Raw genomic sequence first — 12,673 nt, 5'->3', positions numbered from 1 at the left:
GGGTGAGGGAGGGACTCAGAGGAGCGGGTCACTGACAGACCTGATCATTCAGTGATTCTCAGATAGAAGAGGGGAATACAGCTCAGTCTCCAAGGGGTAGGACTGGGGTTGGGGCTTGACATGGACTTGGAATACACACATAAAACATCATACTGTGATTCTATACCTGGAAAATAAAAATGCCTATCGTTTTGGTAACACCAACCACAGAAAGAAAAGTCTTTCAAAATCTTTGAGACTAAAACTTCTCTGGCTTGATATATCAGAAAGTTTCCATCAGTGAATTGGGGAAGGGTGGTCCACTGGGAAGATGTGTGTGGAATCTTGTGTGGGAGGTAGGGTGAGACTTTTAGGGTTATCAAAAGAGATGACTGCATCACAAAGGTTGAGAAATACAGCTCAAAAGGAAATTCAATCTTCCATTTATTTTCTCTATGGAGAGGTTTCTACAAGATTTAGAAGAGGGATTGAAAGATGAGAGATAAGGGCTTTTTCTAATGAAATCTAAAATTCTACACAACAATATAGTGTGAGAATAATTTATCCACAAGTTTTACTGCTGTTTTTCCAATCAGGAGAAGTCTATAAAAGGCACCCACACCTCACTCCTTATGATCTCAGTATGTCCAACAGCCCTGAACTATTTGGTGGAGGGAACTGGGAGTTGGTGGTGGGTGGGAAAAGGAGCAGAGATATTTGTATTGCTCATACTTAGGAATCATCATTTCCAGGAATTCTAACTAGTTAAATAAAGACCTTCCATTTCACAGGATGACTGTTGATAGGTATTAAATGGTACTGCTTATAGTTTGGATTAATTGGTTTTCCAAGGAACACTCATGGCAGCCCTGAGAATAAATTCTAAAATAACACATCTCTCATGGCTCCTTTTATTTTCTACTGGCTTACAGTAAACTAGGAGAGAGAGAGAGATGTTACTGGAGGTCAAGAGAAGGTTTGGGTTGTCGTTGTTTGAACAGTTCTTCAATGATTCAATTCCAATAGTGCTTAAAAAATTAAAACAATGAAAATTATTTCTGTAAGCTTTTATAAATGCACCATTTCAGAAAATGTGTGCAGTTAACTCTCCCAGACAGAAAAGTCTATTTTGCTTTAAAAAAAAATTGAATGAAAGATTCTTTAAAGTGCTGTATAATTTTCACAAGGTTCACATGCCTGATTTCATATTTCTCACAAACCCCTTTCCCCTATCTCTATATGACCCCTTCCTTTTTCTCACTGGCAACCACTAGTTTGTTTTCTGCATCTGTGAGTCTGCTGCTTTTTTGTTCTAGTCACTAGTTTGTTGTGTTTTTTAGATTCCACATAAAAGTGATATCATACAGTATTTGCTTTTCTCTGTCTTATTTCATTTAGCATAATACCCTCCAAGTCCATCCACGTTGCTGCAAATGGAAAAATGTCATTCTTTTTTATGACGAATAGTATTCCATTATGTATATATATATATACCATAGCTTCTTTATCCATTTATCTTTTGATGGACAGTTAGATCATTTCCATACCTTGACAACTGTAAATAATGCTGCTATGAACACTGGGGTGCATGTATCTTTCTGAATTAGTGTTTGAACACATTTTGATAAACTTTAGCTGCAAATTCAGGACATAGTTTTGAGAGTGATGGCTCAGTGTGACTTCAAGAGTCATTGACAGCACAGATTCTGTAGCTAGGCTCTGCCCTGGAATCTTGGTGATTTTCTTTCCTGGCAACGGGTCCTTGGACAAGGGTCTTAATTGTTCTGGGCCTCAGTCCTCTCATTTGTAATATAGTGATCATAATAGTGCATATCTCACTGAATTGTTACTTGAGTTCAATGAATTAATAGTCAGCATGTGCTAGAACAGTGCCTGGTCTATAGTTAGCACTACAATCGGGTTACTAAAATAAACACCTTCACAAACTGCATCTATAGCAGGATATCTGGGCAAACTAAAATATCATCATTACCAAGAAGCTTCTAGATCACTGCTTCTCAAACTCTGATGTGCATGTGAATCCCCTGCATAGGAAACATCTTGTTAAAATATAGATCCTGATTCAGTAGGACTGGGATAGAGTTTAAGATTCTGCATTTTGAACAAGCTCATCAATGCTGGCTGGTGCAAGGACATACACTAGCAGCCAGATTCTAGACCCCAGAAGATACTTCAAAACCTTGTTCTTCAATGTGCTATAAAATGGAAATTCATCTACATTAGCCTGAACTTTAACAGGGGTTTTCCTAGTAACTCAGATGGTAAAGAATCTGCCTGTAGTGCAGGAGACTGGGGTTCAATTCCTGGGTCGGGAAGATCCCTTGGAGAAGAAAATGGCAACCCACTCCAGTACTCTTGCCTGGAGAATCCCATGGACAGAGGAACCTGGCAGACTACTTTAATTTCTGTGCCCCTTTTCTGAAAATTTTAGCCATTGCATATGAGAAGAAATTTTAAGAAGCAGATGGCCTATTCAGACATACAGATGTGATAATGCAAGTTCTGGTGAGGACAGGGTCATCTTAGGGAGCATCTTCTTTTGTGAGGACCCAATTCAAGATCACGCATGAGAGCTCTGTTTCATTCTACTGGGACAGAGGGTGGGCAACAGATGAGTGATTTAGTCATCCCAGCTCTCAGCTGTTGACCCTTTTTGCTCTACTCATTTATTTAATATGAAGCCCTGCAAGTATAATTTCCTCTTTGTTCAATTTGGCGCTCAATATTTCATTGTTGGAATGATTCACTGAACAATCCAGATATGCCCCAGTTTGGGAGAACAGAAGTAGTGAGCACAGATCAGAAAGTCAGGAATACTGGATTGTGTTAGCTCAGCCAGCAACTGAGATTGGGGAACAGTCACCTGACCTTTCTAGATGCTTCCCCATGTTTTTCTTAAAAAAAAAAAAAATTTAATTTATTTTAATTGGAGGGTAATTACTTTACAATAATGTGGGTTTTGCCATGCATCGACATGAGTCAGACACGGGTACACATGTGCCCCCCATCCTGAAGCCCCCTCCCACCTCCCACCCCACCCCTTCCCTCTGGGTTGTCCCAGAGCACGGGCTTTGAGTACCCTGCTTCATGCATCGAACTTGCACCGGTTTAGATGCTTCCCCATGTTTCAGACAAGGACAGAAACTGGGAAGTCCCTACGTTGGTTCATTCACTTATTTGTTCATTCACTAAATGGTTATTAAGCTTCTACTCTGCCCCTGGAACTAAGGTAAGGGCCAGACAAATACATGGCTGAGGAGATGAGTGTTATGTTTTAATAGCAAGGAGGGAGAGGAGGTGGTTCTATATTTGTCTTAGTCCAATTCTTGGTTCCTGTTTGAGATTCCTGGGAAACCTGTCTACCTAATAACAGGGGGAGCTGGAGATGTCAGGGACTATTTTTTCATTTCTTTTTATTTACCTTTTATTTCTCTGTCTTATTTTTTTCTTGCTGATGAACTAAGACAATGTTTATAGAACATTTCAAAGTCTTTCTTTTGTCATCCTGAAATGCTTTCTCCAAAGACCAGTACACCTGAGCTAAAACTAGGCCAGTCCGAGTACTCTCTCAACCGCTAGAGTTCCAAAATACCCTCCCATCTGTCTACCTGAAAACAATTGTGCAGCCTGATTTTCCCCCTTTGGTAGGAAGTATGGCACAATAAAGACATAGCTTTAGAATACTTACTTTCTACTTGTGGCCAAAGTGTTTCAAAAGATAAGTTGGAAGGAAAGGAAAAGATGCTAAAACACCCATCAACGTTGGGGAGCCCTCAGTAACTGCCACGGCATGAAGCTCCGGGTGGGGCTTTAGGATCGATCAGCCTGCCCTACAGCAGCCTGCTTTTCCTGGTTTAGTTTCATGGCCCAAGGCATTAACGTGTAGATACCGTTTCCTGCACTTAGTATTATGACTCTCCCTCTAAAATTTACTGTTCTCTCTTTTGCGCTCCTAAGGCAGGTGTAGTCTTGACTTTGGAGAACTATTTTCATAAGTTATCCTGCATTATATCCATTTTTATCTTCCACCCCCAGAATCAGGCATTCCGCAAATACTTGTTGAAATGCATCCATCAAAACAGCCTGTTCCCAACTCTAGCCTAAGAACCAGGTGCTATGTGATTTCCAATGTTTTTATGTGTATATGGTATTCAGCTTTTCTGAACTTTCTCCACTGACCTCCGTGTGACTTTACATTGTCCTTGATAGGCTCATGGTAGCTTCTATTAAAAAGTAAGCCTCCATGCTTCCAGTCTGTTGTATCCTGAAGTCCACGAGGGATGGCACAAAGTCCTATATTCCACTGAAAGTGGAACTGTTTACCTTAGGGAGACTTCACAAGCTAAGCAACCTTTCCTGTCTTTAAGATTGAATTTCAATAAGCATTCAGCTCAATTCAAATTGTACCGCACTGATGTACTTTGGGATCATGGGCAAGATCCTGGTACTTCAATGCTCGAATTTTCCTAATGATTTCTGCCCTTGATGAATATTTAATGCTGATTCTCTTTAAAGAGAATTTCCTTCTTGATTGAAAAGCAGAATATCATCTGACTAGCCAATGCCCTAGACGTAAGGGGTGTCTGACCATCAATATAAAATAACCCAGGAGGATATAAGAGCAATCAATCTAGTCTCATTATGCCTTGCTCATAACTTCCTAAGGATCGAAAGTCTAATAGCCTTCTCTCTCTCATTAGAGGTAGGAGATAGCATCCATCTGCTTCATCCCCTGATCTAAGATGCAACTTTATGCTTGATGCAGGAACACTTAGGAGAAACAAAAATGTATGATTTGAGAATCCTACTTCAATCAATAGAGCTTTTAAGATGGTTTCCTCCAGAATAAATTAGAGAATTAGAGTAGATGCTTCTTTTCCAAGATTGGCCAACACTGCCAGCAATTTAAGAAGACACACAAAAGAGAAGTGTGTACAGCTCAAAGACTCAGGTTGTGGAGGGGTGGGGGAAAGGTGTGTTGGATACATTTCACTTGTCATGTTCTAGGCAGTATTCCAACATTGTGCAGGAGGGCAAACTGGTGATAGTTTCTGTAGATTAGAAATTTGCTTCACACATGCATACTCACGAATTAAATATGAGCTTGGTGGTCACAGTTGAAGGTCATACAGATGTATCATTATATATCAAGATAATGACATCAGCTGACTTCCAAGCTCCCTTCCTTCCAGTCACCGTGATAGCTCACGTGGGGATATTACTCAGATTTATTCCTTTCATTTGTTCTCAGGGCAGGTTGAGGGGCAACACATTTATTTGGAAAGCCTTGCCAGCACTCTTAGATTTAGTATATCTGCTTCTGTCTTGATCCTCAAGTATTTCCGCATGAGTGGTGTTCCCAGGATGGAACAAAGAAAACATTTCTCTTCATTAAGAGAGCGAAGGCTGCCTCCTTGTGTGCCTGCCAAGGGACCCTGGCTGGCCTGCCTTCCTGTGGGACCAATTTTTGTTACACTGCAGGCTCACACTATCATTTTTCATGACAACAGATTTCGTTTAGCGGCCCGCCCCCACCCTCCCGGGGGTCCTCCAACTTCTTGGTTGCCACCTTCTCCTCCCCTTCCTGTGACAAGTCACATTTAGCTTTATTTCATTCTTAGCTGAGAAGCTGAAGCTGCAGAAATAAGAGGAAATGATGGCTTCTACAGTGTGAGAGATGGCTGCCCTTCCCTTTCACCTTATAAAATTTATCTTTTTCTCCTTTCATGTCATTGCAGAAGCAATTAACAGTAGCGTGAGGCCAGTAGGCTCATTTAATCATTCTGCTAGAAAGCTCCCAAGATCTCTGAAGATGATAACCACACATGAATTCATACGTTGATAAGCATTTTCAAAGCATAGCTAAAACAGCATCTCACTGAATAAAAATGATTAGACTTGTTTTATTCAGTTAAGATAAATATAGCTCATCCCATTCTTTTTCCACTTCATCTCTCCCATTGGACAAGTTCAATTAATCCATTTATTCTTCCTGGTTGACTGCTGCTCTCCCAAATTGGAATAAGTGGAGTTTATTGCAAACGCCCTTTTGATTCCATTATTACTATCTGCCCTATTTTACCCATTTAAAAATAGTCAAGGATTCATTAACCATGCCTTGCAAATGAATGTTCAGTCCAGAGTCAGGAATGAAAAAAGAGCTTCTATATTTACACGACTAGACTTAATGCTTTCTTTTATTAAGAAATTTTCCTATTATTTCATGAATTTTAGTGCCTGACTCTAAATCTAACAATTTTTGAAAATATGATGCCTCTATGGAGACATATTTTTAATAGTCATACATATGGCTAAAGTCAGAACGGAAAGCCAAGACTGGATGCAATGAAGAGGCATCAAAATCAGTTCAAATGAGGATTTTTATGTGGACAATTCTTTTGTATATTAAAAACATATCACTCTGATATGTTTTTGAGATTTCTTGGGAGTATTTATTTACTTGGAAATACCATTTTCCTCTGCTTTCCAGACTTAGCTTGGGCTGGAGGGATAGTGAACACTTTGATGTCTACTTGGCAGCTTAAACACAGCATCTCCTTCCTTATGTGGCTTTCTGGTACCTACGTTCACACTGAAATCAAAGGGACAGTGGCCAAGGGAAAGACAAAGGGCCTAGGCAAAGAATACGTCAGCCAAAGGGAATGTTCATCTTAAAATATGGTCACTCCTTACCTCTTCAACCAGTTGAAGCATGCGACGGGTGCTTTCCAGAGACTAAGACAAAAAAAAAAAAAAAAAAAATATTATGAGTGCAGGATCCAGAGGTTGAGGAAATTCAGAAAACTTTCTTCACTTGGGAAACACATAGGGCCATTATCACATGTTCTTTGAAGTTTGTAACAGAAATACAATTTCAATCTCTTTCCTATCAGGCTTTCTACATAATAAGATTCCTTAAAGCAGTTACACTAAAGCTGACTGTCATAAAATCAGAACCATATGAAGCTGATCTTGATATCAAAGACAAAGTAATCTGGAAAAGATAATTCTGCATGTGGAGGAGTCACGAAAAATTATCTCAAATACTCAGAGGACTAACTTGGTCTCCCTGGATGAAAAATATTGAATTTTAAAGACATTGTTCTTCATGAATTGAGATGAATCTAACATCAAGTTTCTTATAAAGCTCCTAGAAACACAATTGGAAGTTCTTATCAGTACAAATTAAGTTGCTGCCCTAGGGTGGAAAAAAAGCATGTTTGAAATGACTAGCCTACAGGAGACAGCTATAATTATCTCAGTTCTGAGATAAGAAAAAATGAATTCAGCACTGGTCCCTTGGGCATAGTGTGGTCACTTTTTACTCAGTTCTTTTGAAATTACTAGAATTCAGCAATGAGTGTGATTTCTCAAAAGCTGTGCTTTTAAGTGACAAACTTATTTGGGACAAGAGTTTTCAGGAACATGAAGCATGTTCATTTTCCGGGAAGAATTGTCAGCAGGCTGCTTTTGAAATGGAAGAGCTGTAAGCAGTGGTGTGCTGGTCAATGTCTAACAATAGGCTCACCAGGAAAAAACAGTGTGTTATTTTAATAATATAAAGGATGGATACAAATGATATAAAGGATGCTACTTATATAACAGCATAAAACTTACCACTAATAATAAAATACATAATACTGCTTATTGCAAATTCCATATAGCCAATGGATTTTCACAGAAAGTTTTGTTTATTTTGCTGAACACTTGTGTCCACAGCTAAGCATGAAGACAACAAGTGCAGCTCTGGCATGAACACTGGTTGATATTTTCATTTACATTAATGAATAAAAGCAAAGTGAAGGAAGATGTATGTTGCCATTCTATTCACTTGTCAATGATGCAAGTGGCTTCTCTGTTGAAGACAATCATAGTTTTCAAATACTGGAAGATTTTCTCAATTTTGTGTGTGTGTGTGTGTGTGTTTTATAGTGTAATGGCTGTGGATGTTCATCCTTCAAAATTTAATCTGTTATTATTATTTTTCCATGTTCTTAAGTCTAGAGGATCAACAAAACAATAGGTCAAGTCCTAAATACTTTTTCCTTCTCTGCTTTCTAAGTGCACCGTGGTGTCATTGAAGGTGACCTTGGGGAGGTTCCACGGTCACACGCTGGTAGACTATATCCTCACACTACAGATACAGCGCATGCCAAGAACTCTAAAAGCATAGATCGTAGTAAAATCATTAGGATGTGATGAGATTTAAGAATTTATTACCTTTCATTTTAATAGAATCTATTTAATTTCAGTTTATATAATTCAATTTTAATACCAGCTTGCAAAGTTCTGGACAATGTAACAACCAGCTTTCAAAAGTGGGCCATTTCCTGCACACCACTGGCTGTAAGACATCCAGAGACGTTGCTTTTCTCAGAAGATCTTCACTTCTCTACATTTCTACAAGTTGGGAGTTTGAGCTCAGTCACTGATCTGCATGTTAAGTTTTATAACCAACCCACTCCTGTCTGCAGAGGCCTTAGGTTTATAGGAAATCAATGCTGCTTCTTCTGAAACATGAGAAGCTCTTTCCCCACCTCAGCCTGACTAAAACAGACTATGTGGCTGCCCATCTCTTGCTTGCTTCCCGGGACTGGGTTCTATCACCTCATCGGCCAGCTGGTCAGCTCTCCGCTGCATCTCCTCCAGCTCATTGCGCATGTCCGCGTCCTCAGCCATGGTAGCGGTGTGGGCCGGCGGGGCGCCTGGGTCGGGGCGTCAGGGACGGGTTGACCACGGAACCTGGAAAGAAGCGGGTTTGACCATATGAGTGTTTCTATGCATACACGCTGTTGTGCCCAACTAGGGGAAGCTCTAAATGGTCCACGCTTTCTGTCTCCATGCCTTAGCAATCTTCTGAGTTGGAAGCGGTGCTCAGACAGGAGGGCACAGAATTATGTTGCTTCTCCAAAAGCCACGTGAGTGCCTCGCCGCCTACTTTACAGTGAAGCTAGTTACCTGTCTATCCATGAAGCATTCTTAAAGATACACACCACCCACATTTGGAATGGAAGAATGTGGCTCCGAGTTAGAATTCATTTAACCTTGCATTTGTTTATTTTTATTTTATTCTTATCAGCTTTATTGAGGCATAATTGGCGTACAATAAATCCCACATTTTGAAGTACACAGTTTGAGACATCTTGATACATACTCCCAAGGAAACCATGATCGCAATTAAGAAAATAAACATATTCATCACCCCCAGGAGTTTCCTTTCAGGCCTTTTGCAATCCTACCCACCCACTCACTCCATCACACTGTACCAGGCCTCCCCCACTCCCTCCCGGTGCTAAGACAACGGTGCTAAGACAACGGCTTATCTGCCTTCTGTCACTATGAATTAGTTTGCATTTCCTAGAATTTTATACAAATGGAATGATACAGCATGGACTTTTATTTGCGTAGTATTCTATTGTATCCAGAAGCAAAAGACAAAAAATCTTGAGTCTCTTTCAGTTATTATCACAGATTGTCCGGCGCGGGCTTTTGTGGGGGGTGCATAGGAATTTTTCCAAGGAAGAATGGGTCCTTGGTGGTGAAACGTGACCTGTGCATTTTTCTGCTTATGCTCTTAATACCCTGTGTGGTGCAAGTTACAGGTAACCACGGTGCTCCTTCCAGAGCCCATCGGCCCCTTGCTCGACCTCCCCACCTCTCCCTCCGTGTTAGTCGCCAGAGTGAATTCTTGTGATATGACGTAGAGTTGTAAATGCTTTGCGTTTTAGCATAAGTCTCCATTTTAGAAATTAGGGATCTAGGAAACAGAAATTGGAAGCAATTTTTATACCAAACCACTCCTGTACCTTGAGATGAGCAGAAACAAAATTCCCGTGAGCCTCTGGCTGCCATCTGCTCTCCAGGATAAAATGGTGACCTAGTGCAAACACTGAGCACATCGTAGCTAGGAGCTGTGACGTCAGAAAGGCCGAGGTGGACTGTTGGCTCTGGCACTCAGCTGCTGGGCAACTCTGGGCAAGTTTATCAATGTCTCTGAGCCCCAGCTTTCTCAACCGGGCAGATGATCCCAGTCTCTTTGGCTTCTGGGGAGCGGCATATATTATGGGAAGTTCTGATCAACCTCATTTGTAAGGATGTGGGAGCTTAGTAATCAGAAAGGCTTGCATCTTCAGGATAAACCTGTAGCCTTTGCCAAAAGTAGAACCAATCTAGTGTTTCTTAATTAGCTTTCCTTTACTGATGGCTGGGCAGGAGGCATGTTGCATGCAGTGCTGAGCACCCATGGAAGCCTGAAACCTGGGGAACCAGCAGAGGGCCTGAGTCTCCAGTCTCCTAGCAGCACCTCTCAAAGGATTTCCATGTGGAGACAAACAGGAGCACCTTCGCCCCTGCTCTCATCTTTGTATTTCTGCTGCCTTGGTGGAGGTAGACAGAAACCTACCTTTCCTTGAATAGGCCAGTTTGTTAGAAGGCAAAGGGCTGTGTGCTTTCAGATCTGTAGCATCACACACACACACACACACACACACGCATCTCATGTGTTTCCTTGGCAATCTCCTCTTAAAGTTGCTATTCGCAGCACTTGAAGAACAGCTGCAGGGACCACTAAGCTCAAGCTCATGGTCACCTATAGGGATCTGGCGAATGGGCAGTTGGCACAGTGGCAGTAAATCCATATGATAGACACCATTTTTTTTTTTTTAATCACTTTCATGATCCCCCCTCCCTGGTGCTCCCAGCTCTTGTCTTGCTCTAAAGAGTGGGGGTATGTCTCTGATTGGGGGGTTGGTGATGGTTCTGACAGATCTCAGATGCATAGTATTTCAACGCTGAGATGGCAGTGTCCACTCTCCTGGTAAGAATAGGGGGGACGAAAGCACGGAATGAACTTCAGATCTTCTGTTGGGATGTTTATTGTTGGTATTTGATAAATCGCCCCCACACCCTCCAAATCCATGCATATTAGATTCTAAGACCAGAAGAAGCATAATGATACCGATTAGCATAACTTCAGTAGCTGAAAGAATGTTAATAGTGAAGTGGCATTTATTATCCAGGTGACACGCAACACTTCACTCAGATTAGCACACAGAGGTTATCTTGGGTGTTGCCCAAGCTGCTACTGTGGCCTCAGCCAGCAAAGCCTGTTTAGTAAGTGAGGAAATTAGAAGCAGAGCCTCTCAAATCAGTTCCCCAGGACTCTGATGTAAAGTCTCTCTCCCAGTCCATTAAAGGCCCAATAGTATCCTATTAATTAGCTCAGATCACCAGTGTTTATCAAAGGGTCTGGTCCCTAGTAGGTGTTCAATTCACATTAAATGACTTGTTGAATGAATGAATGGACCGTTCTGATGCCCCTAGGTGGCATTTCATGCCTCCAAGGTAGTGATTTTCCAGATGTGATGCAGGGTGGTACCTCTAAAACCTCAATGGGCATCAGACTCACTGCATACCTTGTTGAAACAAATTGTTGGTTCTCTCTGAGATTCTGAGTCAGTTAGGCAGAGGTAGGGTCCCAGATTCTGCATTTCTAACGAGTGTCCTGGAGATGCTGGTGTTGCTTCGAGTAGCTCTGCTCCTCAGAACACTCCCCCGGAATGTTAATAAGTGTCCCCAGGTGGGGTGGGCAAGACCCTGTGGTTGTTTAGAGCTGCAGAAACAGTGGGCTCAACCAGGGGCTTCCAGAAATCATGGTCAATTCCAGATTGCTGCCTGCTTTTATTCTGGCTGTGAGTGAAGGATGGTTTTTACATTTTAAGATGGTTAAAAAGAATCAAAGAAGAAAAATATTTTGTATATGTCAAGTGTCAGGGTCCATAAACAAAGCTTTGCTGGAGTGCTTTTGCACTCATTTGTTTCCCCATCCTCCGTGGTCCTTTTAGGTCACTTTGACAGAGCTGAGTGGTTGCCAGAGACAACAGGGCCCTCAAAAGTGAAAATATTTACTCTCTGCTCTTCTACGGAAAACAGTTGCTAATCCCTAGGCTAAATAAAGTTAAACAGAAATCCTTAAAGAAGTTCTTGTCCATGGGCACCATATATTTGCCGTAGACAGATACAGGGTGTGTGTGTTTTTCTGTTTGTATTTGTCTGTAGAATTCCCTTTGCCTGGAGCTTCCTGTGATGGTGTCTGTGCCTCCTGGACCACATTTTAAAACAAGAAATGATGCATGGAATGAAATATTAATATGAAAGTGAATTTGCCTTTGACTGACAGTTTTGGGACTGCAAGTCAGATTAACCTGTGATTAATCTGGGATGGGCGCACAGCCCTCATAAAGACTCCTAGCTTTCACAACCAGCTGCAGACCAAGGTTCCTAGCCTCAGCTGCAGCACTGGTTTGCGTTGGAGACAGAGATGTCTTGAGGATTTGCCGTTGGTGAGGTACTCAGTAGAGAGTGGGCTGGCTGCAGTTTCCCACTGCCATCAGATGTAGTTTGAAAAGCTCTCACCCTCCTTCTGCATGCAAGCCTGTCTGAGACCCACACTGGACACAGGACAGGTGGGCTCTAGAGAAAACCCATTCTCTCTCATGAACGGGCTTACTTACATGAGTCAGGTTAAGACTGCTTTCTCAGTACAGGGTCTGGCCTCAAATATGGGGTAGGCCTCAAGAAGCGCAGGTGAGCACGGATATGTATTTGTGTGGCTTTGATGTACCAGGCTGACAGAGACATGGATGGCCAATATGCTGGGGACACCAGCTATCAG

At 41.6% G+C, this 12,673-nt stretch overlaps 1 protein-coding gene across 2 annotated transcripts in view; it reads right to left on the bottom strand.

Annotated features, from left to right (window-relative positions):
* Positions 1-8,679, bottom strand: part of SNAP25 (synaptosome associated protein 25) — a 33,709-nt gene extending 25,030 nt beyond the window's left edge. For both annotated transcript variants that reach the window (XM_055424333.2, XM_088844428.1), the window contains exons 1-2: positions 8,608-8,679; positions 6,694-6,735 (exon numbers count right to left, since the gene is read on the bottom strand). In XM_055424333.2, coding sequence (XP_055280308.1) covers positions 6,694-6,735; positions 8,608-8,679 — 114 coding nt within the window. The remainder of the gene's footprint in view (positions 1-6,693; positions 6,736-8,607) is intronic.
* Between the last annotated feature and the right edge of the window lie 3,994 nt (positions 8,680-12,673).

The sequence above is a fragment of the Moschus berezovskii genome, chromosome 15 (assembly GCF_049115385.1).
Source record: "Moschus berezovskii isolate FMDL1 chromosome 15, NW_MosBer_1.0, whole genome shotgun sequence".
Lineage (NCBI taxonomy): Eukaryota > Metazoa > Chordata > Mammalia > Artiodactyla > Moschidae > Moschus > Moschus berezovskii.
The sequence above is the reverse complement of the archived record's forward strand: the minus strand, read 5'-3'. Positions and strand labels throughout refer to the sequence as shown.